General features: G+C 37.9%; 1 protein-coding gene across 1 annotated transcript in view; it reads right to left on the bottom strand.

Annotated features, from left to right (window-relative positions):
• The window catches only part of SGK1 (serum/glucocorticoid regulated kinase 1), a 105,950-nt gene that overhangs the window by 42,356 nt on the left and 37,305 nt on the right, over positions 1–26,289 (bottom strand). The window contains exon 2 of the mRNA XM_010988702.3: positions 20,807–21,022. Within this exon, the coding sequence (XP_010987004.1) occupies positions 20,807–21,022 (216 nt within the window). The remainder of the gene's footprint in view (positions 1–20,806; positions 21,023–26,289) is intronic.

Genomic DNA, 26,289 nt, shown 5'->3' with positions numbered 1-26,289 from the left:
TGTTACTGAACTTCCCAAAGACCTATACTGAATATGCCAGTCAAGGTTACCATTTCTGAAGGCCCAAAATTTCAGAGGGATTCATGAAATTAATGAACTACAAATTGAGTGCTTGCATCTGCTATAATCATTTTCAGCCTGCTTTCCAAAAAAGGAAAACAATAAACCTGGGATTCAAATATAATTCATGCAGAAATAGCCCAAAACATTCCTAAAGGCTCTAAATTTGTTCATAATCACACTGATGCCAAACTAAATTGGCCTATTTATTGTAGTAGTATTATACAGCTAGTTTCTCATTTTTTTTTTTTTCTGGCCAGAAACTTGCTGGAAAAACACAGAACTGGAAAATCATCCAAGATTAAATAGAGGAAAAATATTAGAAACAAAACTTAAATAGAGAAACCATAAAGCCATTTTAGCCATAGTTATAATATCTATGGATGTTTCTTAGAGAAATTTTATGTATGTCATCAGTGTTGCATTAAAATGTTTACTCTTATATAGACACCCTTACCTGAAACCAATCAGTTGCATTAAAAACAAATCTAGATTAGGAGTTTAATGTGTAACAGATACACATTACTATATATAAAATAGATAAATAACAAGAATTTGCTGTATAGCACAAGGAACTACATTCAATTTCTTATAATGAGATGTCATGGAAAAGAAACTGGAAATATATATGTATATGTATGTGTAACTGAACCACTTTGCTGTACACCTAAAACTAACATTCTAAATTGACTACACTTCAAAAAAAATAAAAGAATAAAAAAATCTAAATCTAAATTAAAAAAAATTATTTTTTTAAGAAGACATTCAGAAAGACTGATATAAAAGTAAATAAATGTAGAATGAGGATATGATGTGAAGGAGCAGTTAGATGATCTCAACTTAATATTGTTCTGGAAGATGAACTCCCGGAGTCCAGGCCTGAAGACTCGATTGGAAAACTTGGAAATTATTCAGAAGGTAATCATGAAGACAGCAAGATGATTCAAGCATTGGAAAATAAGACCCATGAGGAGAGGTAAACAGGACTGTTATTCATTCTCTTGAAGAGAAGTCCAGATTGCAATTGACTACATTCTTTGAGTGTATGGAGAACTTTTTATAAAACAATGGTGGGCTATCTGCATTACTTATGAAGCAAGAGAAAACAGGCTGGCTATGAAGTATGAAGGCTTGGTTAGACAGAATAAGAATAGTTCTATATTGAAATGCGATGCAGGTTGGGATTGTGCAGTCTTCTCCAGAACCATGAAAAATAATCATTGTGTGGTATCTTCTTTGGGTGGCTCTTCCTGAAGGTGAGGGAATGTCCTAACGTCCCTTCTGGGCCTCAGATTCAGGTGGCTGAAGAGAATTTTCTGAAAGTCAGGGAGTTACTGTAAACCCTAAAACCAATTTAGCTGGACATGGTAAACAAAAGGGGAGAAAGCAACTAAGATGAAGATGAAAATGTAGCTCCATGCCCTTTTTGGAAAACAGAAAAGGGATTACTTTAAAATAATAACATTTGTTATTAAAGGTTCAGAAGGGTTTTGATGGGAAAGAAGTAGGAAAAATAGCTATTTTAAATAAAGTACAAGATCAAGTGTTTCACCTAAATTATGACCTAGGTATTTCTAACCAAATCATTTTTCCAGACACAGCATTAGGAAACAGGTCTTCAGAATATAGAGAATTCAGGTCAGCCTTGCCTGGGCGGTTGTGTGCTCAGTGTTAACACAGGGCCACATGTATGTGAGGCTCCTTAGTCAGCGTTATCTGATTATTCCAACAGCCTCTGACTTTTCTGTGTGAATTGTAATGTACAGTGAAAGGGTTGTAGTACTGGCAGGTTTGTCCCAAAATAGATTGTGAGTCAGTTATGAAGGAGTTATTCCAGGAACTAGAATTTGAAAGTGAAGAAATTAAGAAAAATTTATGTATGACTCAGTTCCAACACCTCACATACTACTGGGTACTTTCTCTTCTTATAATAGATTCTTCGCTTCATCCCTGGAGTTCGTTGTTTCTGTCAATAGCCTTAGATAAGTGATTTTTGAAAAATCATTAAGAAATGACTGTTTTAGGGTAGCTTGCCAGCAACTCAAATACCCAAAATAGCCTTATTCTAAGTATTGAATGTTAAAGGTTTTCGAGATAATTACACTAATTGCAGGATGGAATAATTTGCTACCTTTTGAGTTCCAATTCTCTTCTTTTTCAAAAATCAGGAGGATATTAACTCCCAAGTGCTAATGGGATTCAGGTAGAAGCCACTGCTGCTTTTTTCAGTGTCCCTGTGCCTCCCACCAACATTACAGTTAAACAACAAAGCACCCACAGCGAGCATCTCCAACAGTGGCACTGTTATTTATCAAGTAAATTCATTGTTGAGTGAATGCATTCCACTTGTAGAATTCATTTTCATTGGCCTTATTTTTATAAAATAAACTCAAATCCAGTTATATATATACTTACTTTTTAAATAGACTTAAAAAAAAACTATTTTGTTTCCTGCTTGCTTTGCTTTTTTTATGTCCTATTGCATAGTCTGACTCCACTGGGGTAGCTTGTCACCAAAATATTCTCTTCTCTAAAGCAAAGGTCTACTGAAGGGAGTAAATAAGTTACATGTTTGCAATCCCAGAGGATCTAAAATAGAATAAACTTGCCATTGAGAATACTATACTTAGATAATTCACATAGCTCACAAAATTTTGTGTCAGTAAATGTGTGAATAGAAATCTTACTCCCCATATGAAGGCTCCCTCAGTTTATGTGTCTTAATAATTCTTTATTTAGAGTATAATTGTTCTGGAAGCTAGAAAAAAATTGAAAGGAATTGTCTGTATCTTTGGGAAAGGATTGCCTTCCAGCTGGAAAGATAATCTTTCTTCCATTCTCCCACTTTTTTTGTATAGAAAAGTAAATAACTGACTTCCTGCCTAAGCACACCTGGATTATTTTTCAGGAGAATAGCAAATGGGTTGGATTTAAAAATTAGGAAATTGACCATAAGGTCTTAGAGAATCAATGAATTTAGGTGCAAGAAGGACCTTGGAAACCTGTTTTTACTCCTTCATAAATGACAAGAATTAGATATGAAAACTGCATTTGAGAAGCCTATTAGCTTCAGGAGTGAAGCTATAGACTAACTGCTATATAAAGAAAGGGGATTCTGGCAACTACTTCCCACATGGCAGAAATCCAGAACAGACCTAAAACCAAAGAAGTAAGAATGAAAGTCAAATGAACTGACATGAAAACTATTTTTTTTAATTGAGACTAAAGAATATCAGTTCTCTCACATGATTCCCAAAGTCAGTCAGTTGTCTTTTTAATTCCCTCAAAATCTTTCATGCATCAAAAGATGCTCCTGAGATACTAGCATGGAAATAATTAGTACTTTTAATTAGCACAACTGGGAAACAAGGCAGACCAGCCTTAATAAGAATCTTCAATCTGGAGAACATTAAAGTAAAAATTTTTTTTCCCTAATATCAAAGAATATCCCACTGACGAACACACAAGATGAGTTATTTTGCAAAATGGAAAGAGTATAATTGAATTCAGAACAAGTTTGATGTATTAAGAAAGGAGACGCCTTGGAACTGTGGGACCTGGGAATTAGATTTTCTCAGATGCTCACTAACACGTTTCTAGATCACACTACCACATTAAACTACCTAAACTCTAAATGTCTTTAAATACTGCATAATGCCTCTTTTGAGGGTCAAAATTGAAAGTGAAAATTACCAAAAATATTAGGAGCATGCCAAACAACATATCTGAATAGAGTCTAACAACTGAGAACATAATTGGCAAGAAGAGAGCTGTGGTCACATCACCCCAGATTGATGGTAGCAAGCACATCTGGAATCCTAATGATCCCAGGAGCTTTGGGGCCTTTGGGGGACAGCCATCTGGTGCAAACAAAATCTGCATTAAGCGTCCCACCCAACAGAAAGAGCCTCCTTGCGCTGCTGGGAAAAGCTGTTGGTCCTCCTGCCCTCTGGTAACACACAAGCTTCTCAACCAGCAAGTGAGCAAGAGAAATAGATGTGCACAGGGGGTTCATTAATAGACGTGGATCTAAAACCATGACAGTGTGGCAGATAAGAAAGAGATAGAGATACATTTGTGAAATAAATCCCTTTTGAAAGGGCATCAGCAGATTTGGTTACTTTTATCTAATCTTTCTGCAATTTCTTTTGATAATGTCAGTTTATGGCCTTCTTCAGGCCTCTGTTCTTTATCTGTAAAATGAAGGGGTTGGGCTCTAGGAATTTTATGGCCTCTTCTAATCTTAACATCCCATCAATTTGTGATTTTATAGAATACATGCCGGGCATAGAGAGAAAGGACCACTGAGGAACGAGGAATGACAGCCAACATGTGAAGGTGCTGCTGGGAGAGCAGTTGCCTGATGGCTCCAGATCGCTGGGGAAGAAGGGTGCACTCAAAGATGACCTCTCAAATGATGATAGATCTGGCCAGCAAATTAAGCCGGTGTCATCTTTGCTCTAAACTATCTACCAACTATGCTCAGCTTGTTAGGTCCTCCCGACATTAAACACACTATAAGAATCTCCAGTAGATGAAGAGAGGATGTGCTGCTTCAACAGATAAGGAGGGGGGTCTCTGCAGTGACAGCATTGGTACAAGGGACATGACTGGAGGGCTTGATGCAGGAGAAGGGGATGTACAGTGGTGAAAGGTCGAAAGGAAACTTCAGAGTATAAAGACTTGGAGAAGTCATTTAGGATAATCATAAGAGTCAACAAACAGCCGTGCCCACAGGCTGATGTGGTGTGGAGGTACAGAGGTAGGAGGACAGAGTCTGAATAGCTATAAGGCAGGAAAGATATTGTGGATCAGCTAAATATGGCTCTGAACCCTGGTTCTGCCCCTCAATATCCTGTACATCCTTGCACTTGTTAAATAATGTTATTATCCTCATCAGTAAATTGGAAGTGATGATGGCTCTTTCTTATCGCGCTTGTGGAGGTGAAACGAGATAATGCATGCCAAGTGTGAAAGATACTTATGGATGCACAGCAGACATTCAAAAATAACATATTAGTTATCACTGTCACTACTACTATTGTTATTATTAGCTGAATCAGGTGAGTGAATATTGAATTTGCCCAGAATGATTGTTTGTGAAAGAGTCGAGAAGAAAATTAATACATCAGCCACCAAAGTGATTAAAGAATAGGAAGCAGTGTCTTGGAGGTTAGCAGATGATGGCAATAAAGGCTGTGTTTGAGTCAACATGGTGAAGTTCTCGGAGGCTACGGAAGAGAGTGCCCGCCCAGCTCTCGGCCTCCAGGCAGGGGAGGCTGGAGAAGAGGCCATTTCTGTTTGAGGCTGTGGGAGAAGCTGTGGCATCGTCGGCAGAAAGCCAAATCTCAACCAAGGCAGCCTTTTCCTAACGATGTTTCTTTATAGGAGATTTTTGGTCCAGTGTATCCGGGTAATGTTTAGGCTCTTCCCTCTTGGGGATGCACAGAGCTTATTGCCCAAATGGAGGTGCTGAGAAATCCAGCTGGGCTTTTCCAAAACACAGTTGGCCAACAAACCCTTTTTAATACATGTTGTATCTTCTGACATAGGAAGACATAGAGAACAAACCAATGGTTACCAAAGGGGAAAGGAGGGGAGGGAGGGGTAAATTAGAATTTTGGGATTAGCAGATACAAACTACTACATATAAAATAGATAAGCAACAACATCCTACTGTACAGCACAGGGAACTATATTCAATATCTTGTAATAAAACATAATGGAAAAGAATATGAAAAAGAGTCTATACATGTACATATGTATGTATAACTAAATCACTTTGCTGTACACCAGAAACTAACACAATATTGTAAATCAACTATACCTCAATAAAAAAATTAAAAACATAATAGATTAATATGAGGATAATAAAGAATATATGCCATCTTTAATATACTAATGATTAAGTTTTATTTCTAAATTGCCTGCATGGAGGTAAATTAAAAGTAAATTATAAAAGTATAATTGGGGCAATTCATTATATACCAAGTTATGGTCTTGTTATTTTTATTCTAATTTACAATTTTAAAGTACAATCATTGAAGAAGTTAAATTGCTAGTGGTTTTCTAATCTATATCATTCACTCACCCTGCACAGAGGAATTATACTGCGTGGCTTTGTTCTCAGAAAGCTTAAAATGTTGTTCATCAATATGTAGATAATTATTATTTATGTTTTAAAAACTTGATTGCATTTTTTCCTTACAGGCAAAGAAAAATTAAGTTTTGATGAGATTAAAGTTTAAAATAATAAAATTGAGTTTGAGAAAACTCTGAACAACAACAAAAAACTCTAGGAGTCGTGTTTTACTTATATTTTAGGTCCTAATAATTTAGTCTCTCAGGTGGCAAATATCTCCTAGAATTAAAGGTAAAGACATACCTGCTAAAGATGATCTCGAGATTATACAGAGAATCTGACCTGCCAGAGGTGACTGTGGTTCAATGGGGAAAAAATGTCAGTGGAATTATTTTTCTGTGATAACATTTCAGGTCACAGTGTGGGTTGAGCAAACAATCTGTGTGGTTTTGTCCATAATAGGAGTTCAGGCGGGATCTAACCTTCAGAATTCAGGATGAAATACTAAAAATTTTGCCCTAGAGAAAGGCAAACTCAAAAGATCTTTCCTCCAGTTTTCCCACTGGTTTAGTTCAAGGAGTTTGGAAATGAGACTAGAAATAACGTTGACAAAATACGTTGATGAGTAAAAAGCTCACTTGTTTTACAAAAGTTACACTAACATAAGCTCATTGACTAATGTACCTGTTTTGCAACCTCTACTTCCTCTTTTAATTCTCCTTTTGCTAAACAAAAAGACATAGGACACAGGCTTATGAGTAATAAGTGTAGCATCCTATGGATACAGATCACAAAGTAAAGAGAAGTAGTTGACTGCCGATCGGGCACATGACACATTGTTCAGTCACCATGTAATTCTCATTGTGCAGACCTGTTTGATTTCTTTTAGGCCTGGGAAACCAGGGTGGGTTTGGAGGAGAATGGAAGCAGAGAGAAATGAAATAAATGTCTCTGCATTCTCTCTTGGAAACCTTCCAGCAACCCTGTTTAGTTTGTATGATTATCTACTTTATAGATGGGGAAACTCCAAGTTACAGCTGGTAAGGGTCAGTGCTGGGCTTTGAACTAAGATCTAACACCAAAACCATGCTTGGTTCATATGTGGGCCAAAGATTTTTTTTTTTTTTTTTTGATATTAGTTACTATTAAGTAGCCCCCTCGGAGATATGGTGGGCTGACCAGAGTGTTTGGGGGATCTTTTTTTCACTGCCTCTCCTTTCCCCCAGCACTTGAACACTCACCTCTCATTCCCTCATCCCCCCACCCCCCCACCACCAGTACATTCACTCATGACTGTAGGGAAAATCGTTAACTGTTTTGAGACTATTTTTGTACCACAGAGTTGAGGAAGGGGAAGGAAGTAATGTGTTGCAGAGCAGAGGGGAAAGTCCCCCCTTTTGATGAGACATCCTGTGTGGCAACTGCCAAGCTTGGATTTCCCCAAAGTGAGGTGAGGGTGACATGCTGCTGCTTGTCACATGGCCTCAGTTCACAGCCACATCTGCTGTGGCCTTTTGTAAAATTTACCTACGTGTGGCCCACACAAAGCCACAAACACAGAACCCAAAATGGCATTCACCACTGAGATGCTCTGCAGAAAGAAATTACACTGTCTTTAATGAATGAAGTTCATGGTATACACAACGAGGAGGAAATGAACCCTATAAGCTTAAACTTGCACAGCCTTTCAATACTGAAAGATTAATTTTGGGGGCTGAGGTTAATCATACCACGGTTATTTGTGTTTGGGTAAGAACGCGACTTGACTGATTGGGAAAGCAGGTGCTGGACTGATGCGCCATCTCTGAGACCCATGAGTCACGTCACTGATTTACAAGCTGTCCTTACCATGAAAATGAAAGCCAGAGCCAACTTTATGTCATACAATTTATGTCATTCACTGCAATTATAGATAATTTCAGCCTGTGTGTTTGTGAAATAGTCCATGCCATTTTTGCTTTAAACATCTTTTGTACTTGGTATTTCTGGCTTGTCGAAATAAATATTATCAACTATAAGAACCATTACAAATCCATTATAGACTTCATGAAAGTACATACAGCTTTTAGACTTAATCCATGAAATAAAGCCTTATGACTTCTCCTTACAGTTTGATAAACAGCCGAGTTCTCACAGCTGTTATGATTTCAATTATGAAGAAAATTGCAACTTTTGTATTCGTTGGTGGCTAAAAATGACTTAAGAAAAAAACCCACTTCTTCAAATTCTGTGATTTTTCTTTTCCTTATATATATTGCCAACCATGGGTCTGATTAGTGTAGCTGATTATTGTGCTAAAGGACCAAGGCCCCTTGTTTAAGTCCAGGGAAGGTCAGCCAGGTTAACCCTCCAAGTCTACAGAAAATTTGTTCTATGTGTCTTCCATGAGATTAGGCAAGAGGACAGAAACAGATCGGTACAAATCCAGTCTTTAATACTGGGGCTGACACTCAACATTGGTACAAGGTCAGTAGCGTCGTCTTCCCATACAAAGACAGATGACGTGTGTGCAGAAGCATTTTCCAGACATCTGCTCTCCTTGGCCTTTTCAGCTTTTTGCTTACTCATGTACAATCAATCCCAACAGAGAGGACTCCCTGACTCCGCTCCATGTGAGTGCTGCCTCTGCAAGACTCCACTAGATTCCTCAAGTCAAACACAAGATGGTGAAGAGCCTGTGCTCATTTGTGTCTCCTCTCTTCCTCCTTGTCCCCCCATCCCTCCAACTACCATCCTCTTTGAAACTTCTCAATTCTCCCACATCTTAATTTCACCTTTTCTCCTCAGTCACTAAATAATGACAAGCTTGGCAAATGACAAATTTTGTTCATGGTTTCAGACTCCCCTTTTTCTTCCTTTCCCCCATCTTTCCACTAAAAAAAATTATTATTATTTTTTAATGGAGGCACTGGGGATTGGACCCAGGACCTTGTACATGCTAAGCATGTGTTTTGCCACTGAGCTATACTCACCTTCCCCATTTTGATAATGAGGGCATTTTTAGTAATTTGGTTAATGTTACCCTTTTCTAAATCTGGACTCCTTGTTTTTCTTTGCAAAACAAGAATCAGGCTTATTGTATTAAATCTCAAGCATATTTAGCCTCAACAGAGTCAGAGCCATAAACCTTAATCCAAAGCCATAAATCTCCAGTGGAAGAATTTCTGGAATTTGACTTTCTCCTATCCATTCTTTATGCCCAATGATAAAACTGCTGTGATTGAAACATTTAAATGGATCTTTGTTTCTTGAGGATAGTTGTACATTATTTAAAATGCCTTGTAAAAAGCCTTAATGATCTGACCTCTTTGTGTCCAGGTTTAGCTTCCTTTCCCTTGCTCCGAATTTACTATGTCACTTCGGTGCTCCAGGCTCTGGGTTGTTTGTCCCATCTGCCTGGGTTTCTCTTTCCCACCTTTCCCTACCTGTCTAATTTACTCATCCCTTATTTTTAAATTTAGATTTCTATTCTGGTGAACCTTCATTGACTGCCCCCACCCCCACCAATAGTGGGCTATGGGACCCTTATTATGCGCAGTCTCTCCCTTCCCCGATGGTAGCACGCATCACAGTCTATTAGAACTGCCTGGTTACTTGTCAGTATTTTCCCATTTCCTGGAAGCACTGCATGACTTACTACTACTGCCTGGCCCATCAGTAAACACTAGTTGAGAGAAAAAAACAAAACTCTGTCATGAGCTCAGAGGAGATTCCACATTCTGGTGTCCCTCTCACCATTTGCATAGGTGATCCCTACCTGAAAAGTCTGTCTTCATGCTAGTATCAAATTGCTTGTTTTAAAAATAACTCAGAGCTGCTGAAACAAGCAATGCTAAACCAAGAAGAGAATTGTAATGGTCATTCACTTCTCTCTTTTCTTTCTCTCTTTCTTCCTTCTTTCCTTCCTTCCTTTTCTTTTCTTTTCTTTTCGTTTCTTCTCTTCTCTTCTCTTCTTCCTTCCTTCCTTCTTTCCTTCCTTCCTTCCTTCCTTCCTCTCTTTCTTTCTTTCTTTGTTTCTTTCTTTCTTTCTTTCTTTTTCTTTCTTTCTCTCTCTCTTTCTTTCTTTCTTTCTCTCTCTCTCTCTCTTTCTTTTTTGGTGCTACCAATTTAATGCATTTAGCATTTTCTCATCTACGTAGATCTATAACCCCAGCTCCCTGTTTTACTTAACTAGGGAGCCACCTGTCTGCTACTTATCTAACTCTGCCTGAGGTGTTGGATTCTTGCATTTTCCCTCAAGTAGAAATCTAGGTGAATCTCTTAAAAGGTCATTTTAAAATCAGCTCAAAAGGAAAACCATCTACTGGCACAAGAGAGAAAAGTGAATTGAGGGTAGAATTGTGTATTTATAGTTATCAAGGCTGATGGGCATTGGAAAGTACACTAAAATTATAGATAGCAAGCTGTAAAGTTTGACTAGACTTCAAAAGGTTTTTTTTTTTTAATTTTGAAGCATAGTTGATTTACAATATTGTGTTAATTTCTGATATACAGCATAGTGAATCATTTACATATATATATTCCTTTTCATATTCTTTTTCATTATAGACCTTACAAAGTATTGAATATAGTTTCCTGTGCTATATAGTAGGACTTTGTTGTTTATCTATCGAAGAGATTTTTAATATGTTCTTACACCAATGCCTGCTACTCAAGGTCAATAAGAAAAGTTTAATCTCCTTATGGAATACAGCTGAGTCACTTACATAATATCAGTTGTAATGATTCTCTAAAGAGCTGATGTCACCCAAATTGAGGTTTGCTAGAATCTTGCCTAGAAATAGATTGATTTATTTACTAGCTCACAAAGACAAGTGAAAATAGAATGACTTATTTATCATGAACACCATGGGCAAATGTGTTTCTGGACACATTTAGGTGTTTATCCAAATCTCTGTGTGTAAGCAGAATGAACAAGAAGCAAATTACTTGATGTGAATAGGAAGTTTCAAGGTGATAGTCATCATTTTTAGTTACTTTTTCTTTAGAAGGTTTATAAGAAGAATCTTTTCAGATCCCCAGAGATAAAGTTTAGAGATAAATTATACTGTTTCAAGTAATTATCATTAAATCTTTCTCAAAATTTTGTTTAACTTGTTCTGTATAGAGTCGTTTACACTACTTGATGGGTTAAATTCTGTCATTTTAATAAGCAATCCAATAAAAAAATATATAGCTGTAAACTTTGAGAAAAAAAGAGAAATAATGATAAAAAAAATCAAATGACATACTATTATTAGACTTTGCTTTATTTCTTAAATTCTGATGTTGCCTGTGGAATTTTAGTAGTTTGTAAAAAGCCTTTTAAAATGTTTAAAGTCTCAAAACTACTAAGCAGGGATATTATTATAGTGGAAAATAGTCATACGGTTTCTGGGAAGGATTATACTAAAAGGAGTAAGTTTAATTAGAAGTAGGATAGGTTTGGTTACATACAGCAAGAGCCAACAAAACATGCTCCAAACCAAGGGTAAGTGTAACCACTGGCTAGAGATTTTCAGGAGAGGACAGGGAGTAAATTTCCTGGAATATTTCATGTTCTGACTAGGCTGGATCGGTTCCCTTCTCCCTTTCCAGACTTATCTCCTGGGAACGAGGCACACTGGTGGGATGTAACTCATAGAAGAGCTTAGGTAATCAAAATGCAGTGAGCTATGAATGCAAGCATAAACTTGTTTTATTCCACAGTCGTCTGACTCTCAAATTTAATTTCTGTGACTTGAATCATGTCTTTAAATACTGCAGAAGTGTCTCCCAAGTTGTGGATAAAGCAATCCTTTGGTCAGTGCCTAGCGGGAGAGGCAGTGACTGGGAGGCCACGCTGCCTCCTCCGGTGCCCTGATCCTGGCAGAACTCCCCTCCAGACTCCCGGCCCTCGCCTCTGGAAGAAAGGGGCGGCACTGACTTGGATGGAGGTGGCCTCCTGGCTCTGAGACCTGGATACATGGGCTGGAAACACAGAAGTCCTCTTGGAAGAGGAGGAGCCAGCTTCCTAGTTATCGAGCTTTCTGGCCAGACACAAAATGTGCACGTGGCAGACAGAAAGCCATAATCAGCCAGGACCTGGCATTTTTTCACATGCAGGCTTTCTGTTGACAACAGGGTCCTGCCCTATACCTTTCTGGGTGGAAGGGAGTGTGCTTCTTTTAGCTTTAAGCTGACGTGGCTGTCCCCTTTCTAATACTACGAAAAGCAGACTTGGTTCATTCTTGTGACTATAATAACCAAGACTTAGATTGGGGAAAAAACCTGCCACAGATAGACTTGAAAGACATTGAAACAGAATGTAAGTCTACATAGAAGTAATTCATTTAAACTGACAAAAATAAATGCAAAATTCTGGCAGATAAAGAAGCAAGGACAGAACAAAAAAGTTCCCATGAAGAATTGCAAGTAATTAGTTAAAAAACAGAAAAATTGCTTACATTTTTGGTAATCAAAGAAAGGCATATCACATCACTGAAGTATCATTTAATTCACTGAGCAAAAATTAAAACATGCCACTATCTTCAAGGGATAAAATGCTAGTGGAGTAGATTTATTCGTATGGTGCTGGTGGCATTTTTATTGACTTGACTGTTTCTAAATTGGTCTTGAAAGTATTTTGACAAGAACCACAATTATCTTTAAGCACTACTCCATTACTGGGAATTTATTCTAAGGTTCAATTTAGTCTAAGGTTATTCAAGTTGAGGGGAAAAATCATTTGCTGCCTTATCCAAAAGAGAGAAAAAAATCAATAAAATGAAAGGGCCAACTAAAGTCTAAGGTTACATTAAATGATACCAGTTTGATGCAACGTTAACCATAATAATGATTAAATTTATGTTGCAACATACAAATGTTTTCAATAAATGATAAGTGGAAAAAAGGCAGCTTCATTGTCATATATACACACTATGATACAATCATGGACAAAATTAGGAATACGGGGCTGGGGTACTAAAAAGATAGCACACACAAAAAATAAAAACAGTCGGCATGTAAAGAAAAATCTCAATAATGCTGTTATGGTCATTCTTGTATAGTTTTTGAAAATTATGGGGAAAAGTCAGGAAGGAGATAAGAGTTACGTTAAAAGACATATGAAATCTAAAAATGGAAATTTCAGCTAACTGGTAGCTCTCAACAAGAGCTATAAGATAACAAGGTGATCTTTCCGCTGGCACTTAGACAAAGAGGAATGCTTGGATTGTAAGTTACTTAGGACACTTCAAATTACTGTAGAATAAAGAGAAAAAATATTGAAAACTTCCAAGAAAAACCAATAGCGTTTCCTCTGTTTTCCATACTCCTGCCTGAAATAATTTTTTTAATGCCCTTTTTTTTTTTTTTAATGCTTTTCTAGGGGAAAAAATTCCAAGTTTTGGGGGGAATAAAACTATCTTTTTTTCTAATTCTACCTCACTCTTAGAACAATAATATTCAGATATTACTGGCAATAGTGATTATAGGGGTTTTCACTCTCCTAAGAGGGCAACTTAATGTTTCCCAAAACATATTATTTCCCAGGTAGTATTCTCTGTTATTATTATTACTATTACCATAGTTAGGAAAGCTTAGAAATGTGATGAATGTTTTGCTTAAGACTGATTTTTTTGCTTTAAAGTCTTTTCAGCTTTTGTCACCCTTAAGTGTATTTGCCAACTAATAATATTTCAAATGCTGTTTATGGGTTTTTTTTTTTTTTTTTAGGAGTTTCCACACATGCTCTCTCATTTGACACCCATCCTCTCATCAGCCAGTTGAGGTGGGCGGTGCTTGCAGGTCAGCCTCTGGAGATCAAGGAGCAGGCAGATGGTCACGTGACCCACCAATGGCAGAGCTGGATGCAGAGCCCAGGTTTTCTGGTTCTGGATAGAATGTCATCCACTTTGCCACATCCTAAGTACACCAAGCGGAAGAAAAGGGCATCTTCCTGTCCCTCCCTCAGTGCCTGATCTTTTGTTTTATGTGGTAAGTGCCTTCTCAAAAATCACATGGCTTAAAATCTGGTGCAGAACAAGGACTCTTGCGGGTGATAAGCTTAGAAATCACCAGACGTTCCCCTAGAGACCATGATACGTCATGCCAAGAGCAGAAAACTGGAGGAAGATGGTGATTTGAAACACGATTATTTTATTCCCCATGAGCCTTCACAAAAACCCATTTTTACTATGTAAATTGAAAGAAACCAGAAATCTACAAAGCCATATGGCTGACTTACGTCTGTCTTTTATAGCCTTTTCTTAAGAAAGATCAGAAGAACTCCAGACGATGTGAAAGTAAATCGGTATGGAAACTATTCCTCAGCTGACCATTTTACTACCAGGCTTCCTGGGCATCAAAGGAACAGCTCAACAGCTTTGAGAAGGAAAACGAAGGTAACAGTGCACCTCCTTGAGCTGTTGTGGCTTTGCAGGTGGAGAGGAGACACCCAAAGTGCTGAGCAAGCCGCAGGGGGAGGATGCCCTCCCAGAACTGTGTCAAGTTGGCTTAATTAAAAGTGCCTTCTATTATTGTCTGTGGTGATTTGCTGAGGAGGATGAAGAGGCAGTGACCTTATATTTAATCACGTCAAGAGCTCAACATTAATTCTTGGGTCTGTAGTAGCGTGGTTAATAATTCCTCCAAGTTGGCAGCTCTTTCCAGGGGACTGACTCCACCAGGCCTTAAAGTCAGCACGCAGGGTCCTGGCTCCAGTTTTTGGCCGCTGACTAAGCACTTTTCGAGCTGTCTTCAATTGAAAGACAGACAGAGGAGTCTGAGGAAATCCTCACTCAGCCAAATCTATCCCAGATGGGAGGGCAAAGTTAACAAGAATCAGACATGAGCCCTAGGCAGGCAGCGCGTCTGGAACGCGTGTGATTTATAACCAGCGTGCACAGGCTACAGTGTTTTCCTAGTCTCTCCTTTTCATGTTTTAAAAAAAAAATTGCATGAACAAAATTTCCATTTCAGCTAATAAAGGCAAATGGAAAGAAAAGGGGCACATTAACTTTTAGCATGTAGGCAAGGCTCTGGGGGAGATAAGAAACGAACATGCTGGATTTAAAAACCACAAGGAGCTTGAGGAATGAATGGGTGTGCACACAGCCACCACATGCGGCAAGGTGAAATGACTGACGGCAGGATAAGCAAGGTGCTGTGGGAGCACAAATACCATGTGTTTCCTCTTGCCTTTCTTTATAGCGTAGAGATAAGATGCTCTCATGGTGCGAAGCCATCTTTGTGATGGTGCCTGACTTTCCACCAGTGAGACTGAGTGTACCTTCATTTTCTACAAGTGAGTTTCCTGGTGGGCATAATATTTTCCCCAAACCTACAAGTAATATATTAATATGGTCTTGAGAGATTCAACCATTATAGGCAAAACTAAAGTTCCTTTATTTTTGTATTTTTTTATTTTTTTTTTGGGCGAAGTAATTAGGTTTATTTATTATCATCATTATTATTATTTTAAAAAAGGAATACTGGAGATTGAACCCAGGACCTTGTGGATGCTAAGCATGTGCTCTGACCTATACCCTCCCCCTAAAGTCCTTCTTGATTTTTCTCCCCCACCTCATCATTTCTCCATTTGAATCCTTGGAAAGGTGTAATCACCATTTCAAAAGTTTGAAGTGTATACTTCCAGATCTTTTTATTTGCATTTATACAGACACACAGATACACTCATTGATACACACATACACACGCACACACACACAGACATGAAAAGAGAAATCCGAAGTTAAAAAAAAATGTGATGCTGCTATCCACATACCAATCTTCAGTTTGCTTTTCTAACTGAGTATCATTGTACCTGTCCCCACTATCAACAGAAGCAAGTATGTATCTAAGGTGAAGGTAGAAATATAGATTTGCTAAGTTAAAAGGCACGGGATGTAAACATTTGTAATAGAGGAACATTGTCCCCACATCCTCCCACCAGTAGTGTTTGGCCCTTACTTTTACCAATATGACATCATCAATCTTTTCCACCTCTAATAATCAGATGGGTTAAAAACAAATGGGATTTCAATGTTCCAATTTGCATTTCCCAGATGGTGGTGTAATCGCTTAAAATGGTTTTTAATTTTCTTTTTTTAATTTCCTACGTAAGTCGAGAGTTGTAGGACGAGTGTTTAGGAATACCAGGTGGGTGAATTGGCCAAGGATGGTGTTTGGCTCTCACACTGTTTTCAGTTTCTAATTTTATCAAGTTGTAATCAGCTAGTGTGATCTCTGCTTTTTGGAATTTGATGAGCTAATTCTTGGTCAGTTTTTGTAACTGTTCCATGTGTGCTTAAAGTATACTCTTCGTTGACTAGATACAAGTCTCAACACAAATCAGATTTGGTTCATTGTTTTATTAAAACCCTCAATCCTCACATATTGTTAGTCTTCTTGACCTGGCAATTTCTGGGAGAACTAAGACAAAAATATCCTTCTGTGATATGAATTTTCAATTTTTCTTTGTATTTCTATTATTTGGCACTTTAAATATTTCCATGCTATGCTGTTAAGTGCACAAAGGTTGGTGAATGTTGTATCTTCGTAGTAGCTCTTTCATCAATGTGAAATAGTCCCCTGTGTTCCTTTCAAATTTTTTTTGTCTTACATGATAATTTTTCTGACAGTAATATTGTTCACATTACTTCCCTTTTATTAGGTCTTTCCTGGAACATCTTTCTTTTCCAGCTGACCGACGAGGTCCTTTTGAGTACATGAGCTTGCAGTGTCCCCGTCTATTACATCTGTTCTTTGATGTCATCATTTTGGACTGTGGTTTTCTCATCAGCCTCATAATCCTACCTGCCTTCTGTTTTTCAGAGATCCTTACTTACCCCTTCTCTATCCAGCAGTATGCCTCATTTTCTGGCACTACTATAAATTAAAACGTGAGTGGCCATGTGTGTGTTTTCTGTCATTTAAGGCAAGAAGAAGAGATGACATTAAATGTTCAGGCTGCCATCTTGATCTGACTTTATGCTTTCCCTCACACTGGATTTCCTGCCTCACTCCCACTCCAAAACACTCCTTGCCCTTCCTTCCAGCTTGGTTGATCTGGATATGGAAGGTGCAGTGAGAGATATACTGCAGGACAGAGTTTGTGAATATCTTTAATCAGCATGCACCCATCAAAAAACTACTTTGATTACTACCTCTTTATGGCCTAAAAGTTGATTCAACTTGAGTTCCACTGGCATGCACTATTCAGTAACAGTTTACTCAGCTCTGTTATCCTCTTCCCATCTCATTTCCAGAAAAGTCTGTTTAATAAACAGTCCATTTTAGACAGCACTGCTAGTAACATCAAGGTATTGCTATTCTTCTGGGTGATTTGTTGGCAATATGTATAATATCCCAGTTTCTTCCAAGGGAGAAATATGTTTAAAGGCTACTAACTAGACAATTGACAAGGCCAAGCACAAACTAACTGCAACAGAACTCTTAGAGATTTTTTTTTGCCATTCAAGGTAACATTTAGAATGTACTATTCTTAAAGTCAGGGAAAAAAAAACCTCTACAATTATTTATAAAGGACTTGTACTTTGTTTGCTTTCTTATCTTATTTAAAACATTCTCACTTCATTTTCTATGCTTTATCTTTGTACATCGAATACAGAGTTTATTTTCATTTATAGGTCATCAAATTCCAACCACAGGATTTCAGACTAAAAAGGGTTTGAGAGTTAATTAGGTTATTCCCATCATCTGACGTTTGAGAGCTTTTGTGACATGCTCGAGTTCATATATTGACCTTGTGACAGAGCTGGCACCAGAATGTGGGTTGCCTGACCCCAGAACACTGTTTATACATCAATTTTACATTTACAAAAGATTTTAAAAATCCTATCTCATCTGCAAAGCACTAAAGGACTCCTGGAAAGAAACCCGATGGCAAGCATGAATAATCTCAATTTTCATAGGAGGGAACACTGAGCAGGAAGGATGGATTAATGAGTTGCTTAAAATAATCCACATGAGGAGTTGTCAGAGAGACAACCTGAGGTCTTCACTACTAGGCCCCCGTGTCTAACAGCCTCTCCACCTCCTCAGCACACAACTCCATTTCCTAAAAGGGTAGAAGTGCCTTATCAAGGAAATTTTTCATGGTTTAACCCCCTAAAGGACCACAAAATATAGATTCATTTTTAAACTGTTAAAATGTAAGTGTCTTCTTGTTTTGTGGTGACCTTAAGAAAAAGCCCCAGCTAAGGCAGAGCCAGGTAATCCATTGTAAATTGGAGACAGATTCACCTATAATCCTGGATAAAGTAAAAGGATGAATCACAATGTTGTTTTAAATTCCTTCCAGCTCTTTGTTTATTGTTTCCTCCTGAGTGAAATTCCATTTACTCATTAATCCACCCCCTCTCCCCAGCAGACAGGCATATAGTAGGCCCTCAAGTAAACATTTAGTACCAGGCATTGGTGCTCTGTATAAGGTTTTCAGAGCCCTCTCTCTGCCTGTGAGTCATGAATAGTTCTTTTGACTCTTTAGAAGTTGGCAGACTCTTTTAGACTGAGTCCAGGAATCTGCAAACTATGACTGGTGGACCGGCCACGTGTTTTTGTGAATCAAAGTTTCATTTGAACACAGTCAGGTCCATTCATTTGTATGTTATCTATGGCTGCTTTCCCTACAAGGTCAGAGCTGAATAGACATGACAGACCGTACGGCCTGCAAAGCCTAAAATATTTGCTCTCGGGCCCTTTACAGAGAAAGGATGTCCATCCCTGCATTTAGAATCTATGTATTGCCTTTTATGACCAACGTGGAGTTAAGCTAGTGTCTAGTTAAATAACAGATGCCCATAACAAATGTTCATAGATCAGCAACTGCTCGCCTGGTCATGGAAGTCTAATTCAGTGTTACAGATTCACAGGCTTGGCCAATATGTAAGTTAGCAAACGTAAGAGAGGATGATTTATATTTGCCTGGCACTTTATAGATTACAACATATTTCATAAATGTTGTCTCATTTGACGTTGCCAATAACCCTGGAAAGTAAGCCGGCAGGTATTATACACTGCATATCTCAGGGTTAAAAAGAATTCACATTCAAGTGTTTTTATCTTTTCTTTTAGCAGCTAAAATGATCCCTTCATCTCTGGAAAATGCTGACTTTGAAAAAAAAAGGACGGTGTGTAGCGTTATTAACATTTATCATCTTATGATGCACTAATTTGAGATAATATATTGGAAGATCACTTGCAATCAATTGTACTTTGTAATAATATGTCTTGTTGTCTTCAAGTCATGTTTTTATGTCAATAAGTTGGTAACAAAAATAAGATGAACATTTAATCTGATGGTTTACAAGTCAAAATAAATAAGCCTAAATGAGTTATAAGTTAAAAATACAATTTTAAATTCTTTAAATCTTAGAACTTATCGCAAGGTAAGTCAGTTACCTGATTTTCTTGGATTAGCAAAGTTAAAAAACAAACAAACAAAACCCCCTAAATCTCTTGTAGTAACAGAGAAAAATAAGTCAGTAAAAATATAAGTGTATATCAAAAATATGAGTACATATGGGAAAAGTAGTGAAAGATTGATATAATTTTCTGTTACAGGTCAGGTCATGTTGCACTAAATATTTCAGTGGAGGTTACAAACTTTAGACCACTGTTATATTTCTTGCATCATACAAGAATTGATCTCTATGTGATCAAAAAACTTATGAGGAATTTCCAGTTGTCCAAAACATTGCTGTATCCATCTTGGAACAGCATAAAAACTTAGGACAGCACACTGTATGATTCCAACTAATATGGCATCTGGAAAAGCGAAACTATGAAGGCAGTGAAATATCAGCTGTTACCAGGGGTTGGGGGATGAGAAGGATGAATAGATGGGTTTTTAGGGCAGTGAAACGGTTCTGTATGATACCCTAATGATGGATACGTGTCATTACACATTTGTCCAAACCTGTAGAATGTACAACATCCAGAGTTAATCCTTATGTAAACTATGGATTTTGGGTGATGCTGTGTCAATGTAGGTTCATCAGTTGTAACAAACCCATCACTCTGGTGGGGATGTTGGTAGTGGAGGAGGCTATGTATGTGTTGGGGCAGAGGAGGTATGGGAAATTTCTGTACCTTCCTCTCAGTTTTGTTGTGAATTGAGCTCTAAAAAATGAAGTCCATTTAAAAAAAATTAGTACAATATTACTATATATAAAATAGATATACAGCAAGGACCTACTAGGTAGCACAGGGAACCATATTCAAGTCCTTGTAATGAACTGTAATGGAAAAGAATCTGAATAAATATATATATATATGTAAAACTGAATTGCTTTGCTGTACACTTGAAACTAACATTGTAAATCAATTACATGTCAATAAAAAATAAGAATTATTTTTTAAAAATTAGTACAATGGGCTAACAAAGGCCACAATTCTATTATCCTCCTTAGAAGCTTTATAAATGTGCATTAAAAAATAAATTTTGTGGGGGAGGGTATAGCTCAGTGGTAGAGTGTATGTTTAGCGTGCATGAGGTCTTGAGGTCAATCCACAGTGCTTCCACTTAAAAAATAAATAAATAAACCTAATTACCACCACCCCAACCTCAAAAATAAATATATATAAATACATTTTGAGGGGACATACTATGGCATGAATACAAGAAAAACAAAGGCCTAGAATCCTTTCAGGAGAATGGAACCAGAGCAAAAATGCACTTACTTCACACCCGGATTGAGTTTCCCATGAGCATGACTCCTTCTCCGGAGGGAGAACCCCTCTTTGGAAAGCGTGGTCTCCCAGGCACGTCTGACACAAGGAAGGCTCGAAGTCTGGCTCTCCTGGTGGGATGTGGACCACTGAGGGGCCCGAGTACTTCAGGCTGGGACTCTGATGCTTGTCCACACTGACCATTGGGCTCTTGATCCATCTTCGTACCTAAAACGTGCAAAAAAAAATGCATTTTATCTCCTTTGATGTTTAATGGGGATTTGGTGATAAAATATGGTGGAATGGACACTCATGGAAAGAGTCTCACAATGTCCCTATCTGTTAAACCTTAACATAACCTGAATCGATCAGTGCTGGCCACTCATTTTCCAGGAACATATGTTTTTTGGCTGGTCATTTCACCTCACTGAATCTGTCTCCCCATCGGTAAGATTGGGGTAATAATATTTCCTGTGCAGATTTTGCAGTATTTGTTAATGTCCAAGTGTTTGCCTGCACATAGTGTTAGTAGATGGTCCCTATTTTACTTTGACTCTTATGATTTTGTTGTTAGCTTGGCAGTTCACAAACGTCTAAGGTGGATTGCCAGTTATTCTAACCAGAGAAAATACTAACCACATAGCTTAGGTTCTAATTGCTGCTAAATGAATTAACATATATTTTACTATTGCAAAAACTTGATTATAAAAGAAGTTGCTTCTGCCTAAGAAATTATCTCACTTTTATTTTAAAGTGAAAACTTTCCACTTGTCTTGCTTGCATGTAGAATTCCTGTAAGATAGAAAAAAAAATGTAAAGCTATTCTAATATTAAAAGGATAACATTTACATAGCATTTTAATATGAAACACACTGTTCTAAGTGTTTAACATACATCATTTTGTTTAATCCTGAGAACAGTCTTATAAGATATGCACTATTATGAGTCCCACTTTGCAGATGAGAAAACAGAGGCACAGAGAAGTGAAGCAAAAGTCCCCAAGACACAATGCTGGTATCAAGCAAAGGCAGGACCCAGGCACCTTGAATCCAACATCTATTCCTTTACAAGCATGCAGTTTTAGCAAGTGTTGGGGTGCTGTAAGACTTGTCATCAAATGCTTAAAATTTATCCTGATCTAGTATGTCTTGTCCATGGTCTTTGAAACTCCTGAGGGTTCTTTTATAGTTAACCAATTGGTGAAATTAGTGTATACTAAAAGGATGAAAAGATAAAATCACAGTACTGAATTTTAGTTAGTAATGCTGACAATTAGATTTTTAAAAATACACCGAGAATAAACTAAAATTGCAACAGCAAAAGAATGTTTAAGCAATTTGATGGAATATTATGCCATCACTAAAAATAAATATTGTGAAGACTGTAGCAATATGGAAAATGTTTAGAACATAATTATATGAAAGAGATCCAAATACAGAATTGTTCAATCACTGTCATTGCAAATGTAAAAATATGTGCACTATCTATAGGCAAAGCAAGACAGTAACAGGCAAAATAGAAACTATTGCAGCCATTGTTAGGAACACGGATGTCTTAGTTCTCCCTCTTTTTACAGTGTCTTGTTTAATTTTTTAAAGAATAATTTCTTTTAAAGTTTATAAGAATCTCAAGCAGTTAAAATCATCATATTTCTTTCTTTGATTACATATGTATCTTTTAATTGCTTTATTTATATGTACTCTTTTCCAGGCTGTTGAAAATCATCTTTTTTTGTATTTACTATCCTAATGTTAACACGGGAGGTTTCCAACAGTATTCTTTGCACTCTGTGGCCCCATAAGCATGTTAGAAGGTGCATTCAAAGTGTTTACTTGATTCATTAATGAAAGTCTAAAAGTTTGAGATGACAATGGAAATTCTTCCTGACGGCCGTACCAAATGTGTTTTTGATCAACCTAAAAAGTACTAAATTTCATTAGAGATGGAAAAGTTTTTTATTCTTCTTCTTCAGAGGGTTTTGAGTTTGAAGTTTGGTAATTTTTCCTGATTAGTCACCAACCTTGTGTTTTAAAATCAATCTTTTATTCTGGATTACTTTCAATGTCTCTTTTGCCATAGACTTAACTTTGGGGTGACTACGAATAGATTTTAAACAAATTTCATCAGATGAATTTGTATGGCCTGACTGATTAAGAATTTTGATGTATTGAAATGTAAATCTTATATTCATGGACCACTATATGTAGAGCAAAACTCATGTAATATTGTCTTACAATTATTCAATTTATAGTGGAAACATGTCCTTTCATTAGGTTATAGAAAAAAATAAACTGATTTTATTAAGGAAGAAGAATATAAAGATATTATATCTCACTTCAAAGAATACAAATGACCTATGAACTTAAATGATCTGTTGAATATTAGAAACCATAGGGATTAAGGATTTTAAAATACACAAAAAAATCATATAGAGTTGTCATTTTATTTGCTATCCAGCTGGAAATTCTCCAAATAGTTTGGATGACCTTGAGCATAGGCTGTCAAACAACCCACAGATGTTTTTGAAGAATTTCAGAGTCAGAAGATAGCCAAAGATGTCAGTAATTTGCCCAAAGTCACACTGTAAATTATTATGTGGGAAAAAAAACTACACCTCTTGGTTTAAGCAAATCATTGAACTAGCTTCTACTAAGGGGTAAGCGGGCACACTCAATGCCTTCAGGGGCTGGTAGGAATAGGAAATGTGTACAGCCCTATGACCCAAGTATAAAACTAGGGAGCAGTAGGGATTGTGGCAAACTGGGAGTGCTCGCTTACTAAGGGCTTCTAAATTTAAATTAAAACAAACAAACAAATAAAATCCCCAAGCACACAAACAATGCTGGCCAAATAAAACCCTAGTCAAGTCTACCCTATGCCTTCAAGAGTCACTGCTTAACCTTTAAAGTTATTCTACCAAGTAGAAAAAGTATGAAGCAGAATTCTATGAAGAAGAAATAAAATGATTTGCTATCTTCTATCTTAAAAAAAAAATCCAATGCTTTCGACATTTTAACTTTCATTCATTCATTCACCGCTTATTCCTGAAGACCAGCTGTGTGTCAGGCATTGAGAATACAGCCGTTTACAGGATAGATTCCCCTAAAACCTGCCCACATGGAGCTTGACTTATGACTAAGGGAATACATTAATTTATTAAGGGAGTTAATAAATTATTTAATACAATAAGTAAATTATAATAAGTAAGGGGGAAAGAAGACAGAGAAGAGTGATCAGGCTCATTGAGGGTGGGAGGGCTCAATTTTAATTTTATAAGAAAGGAAAGCTTCCCTGAGAAGGTGGCTTTCCAGTCAAGACCTGCGAGGTGATAAGGCTGCAGGTGATAAGGCTGTAAGACATCCAAGAGTGCTATCAAATAGGCAGCTGGATTGAGTCTAGATTTCCAGGGAAAGATTTAAGCTGTGAAGATGAATTGGAAACTTGAAACAAATAGCCACATTCTTCTGAAGTCTTCCAGAAAACTTGCCTGAATGTTCTTGTAAAGTATGTGTCTAGGTGTTAAACTGTTGTTTCTGGGGCCTTGGTTTTTAGAATATATTACAGTGCATGTGAATTTACTGAAATGCATGATTTAGTGAAGTCTTCTAAGAGCGAGTATGTGTTTTGTGCCTTCACACCTCCCACTGGGGGCAAGTTGTGGGTGGGGTGAGATTTCACTAGAAAAGCCCAGGATTCCAAATAACCTTCCATGAATGAACCCATTCTGAGGCCTCCGGTCATGGGAGTAAGGGTACTGCCTCTCTTTCCACAGAGAATGTGGTGGCAAGGGAAATTTAGAAATACTCATTTTTCCAGAAGCATCAGGGAGAAAGGTGTTGTAAAAATAGATAGGGTAATACATTTTGTAACAGGGCGGCATTAATTGCCTGCTGCCTCTTGAAAGGCTTTCTTTCCTTTGGCTAAGTCCTCACGCTGGCTTCAGTCTGTCCCTGCCTGCTACTCCTTTACGCATTTCACTGCTTCCCAGCCTCCCAGGTGGTTTTTATAGGTCTGATTCATGACAGGGTTGAGGATGTGTACTTGATCTTGGGTGAGAGGCTGGACTGGGAGTGAGTACCAGGGCTCTCCCTCTGGCCCGGGACTCCGGCAAGGTGCCCTCCAAAACTGCTGAGTGCACAAGGCTCCCTCTGCCCTGGAGGGAATGCAAGCCTATTGTGTCCCTCCAGGCGGTGAGCTGCTGTGCTGGAGGGAGTAGCTGACAGCCAGTGGCTTTGGGAGCCCCTCAGGGACCAGTCACAATGGCTCTCGGAAAACCGGAGCAGCTGCGTGTGTGAGAAAAATGAATGCCCGGATACAAGCCGCAGGCCTGGCTCCTCGGCCACCTGGGCCTCCTGTATCCAGAGCTACATACCCATTTGTGGAGAGCCTGGTAAACAAACACAGACTGGGGCAGGACATCCTCCTCACCCCGAGCAAATTGAGAACTCCCTCACTTGGGGCTTATAGAAGCCTGTTCTCCTAACAGCCTCAGACTTTTTAAGGAGCAATTATCTCCCTAGACATAGGGTCAAACAGTAAGGCCCTTCTTTTAACTGTACAGCTATTCTCACCGAGCAGTGTGCCTGCCAAATACTAAGCCAATTTCTTTGCTAAAGCAGCCTGCTCCGGTTTGATTAATTTCTTTGTTTAAAAAAAAACAAAAATCCAAAAGCAATAATCCTTCAGACCAGAGAATCACCAGATGTGATTTGAAGAGATTGGCCAGCTTCGAGGGATTTTCCGTTGGTGGTTTTTTTCCTATTATGTAAGAGTAAACAAATATTATTCTTAATTTAATATGGTCTAGCTGATAATGATATCAGCTGATGCAGAAAAATTAGAGAGCGTTCAGGTACTTATTTGTGAACTCAGAAGGTAGTGCCTGCTCCTCTCATCTTTCCTTTTGTTTTCCAGGAGTAAAGAGCTATTTTTTCCCTTAAAATCCAAGTGAACTTGATGTTGAACACAACTTCAGCAATTCCCAGAGAGGCATTTTAAAAAAATTGTTATTTTTTTTTTACTTTGAGGGAGGAGATAATCAGGTATTTATTTATTTATTTTTAATGGAGGTACTGGGGATTGAACCCAGGACCTTGTGCATGCTAGGCATGCACTCTACCACTGAGCTATACCTTCCCCTCTGCCAGAGGGGCATTTTTTATCATAGAAAACTGACTTTGTTTCTAGGCTGCCACAATAACTTTCCATTCAGATCTAGTCAAGTGAGTTTTTTAGAATTCAATTATTTGAATAATTCAACTGATGATTAAAAAAAGACCTCCATACTTATTCCTTTTCCAGAGGCGACCTGTCAGCAAGCTGGCTCTAAACATTAATGTAATTCAGGAAAAGGCTCCTGGAAGCAAAGTCCTCTCACACTGGTGCCTGGGGCTGCTTCCTAGCCTGACTCCTGAAATATAGCAGTGCCACCATACAAGGTCAGTGATGTCCGTCTGACTTCTCCACCCCAGCTGTATGTGCTCATCGTCCAGCCG

This window comes from Camelus dromedarius, chromosome 6, assembly GCF_036321535.1.
Source record: "Camelus dromedarius isolate mCamDro1 chromosome 6, mCamDro1.pat, whole genome shotgun sequence".
NCBI classification, from domain to species: Eukaryota; Metazoa; Chordata; class Mammalia; order Artiodactyla; family Camelidae; genus Camelus; species Camelus dromedarius.
The sequence above is the reverse complement of the archived record's forward strand: the minus strand, read 5'-3'. Positions and strand labels throughout refer to the sequence as shown.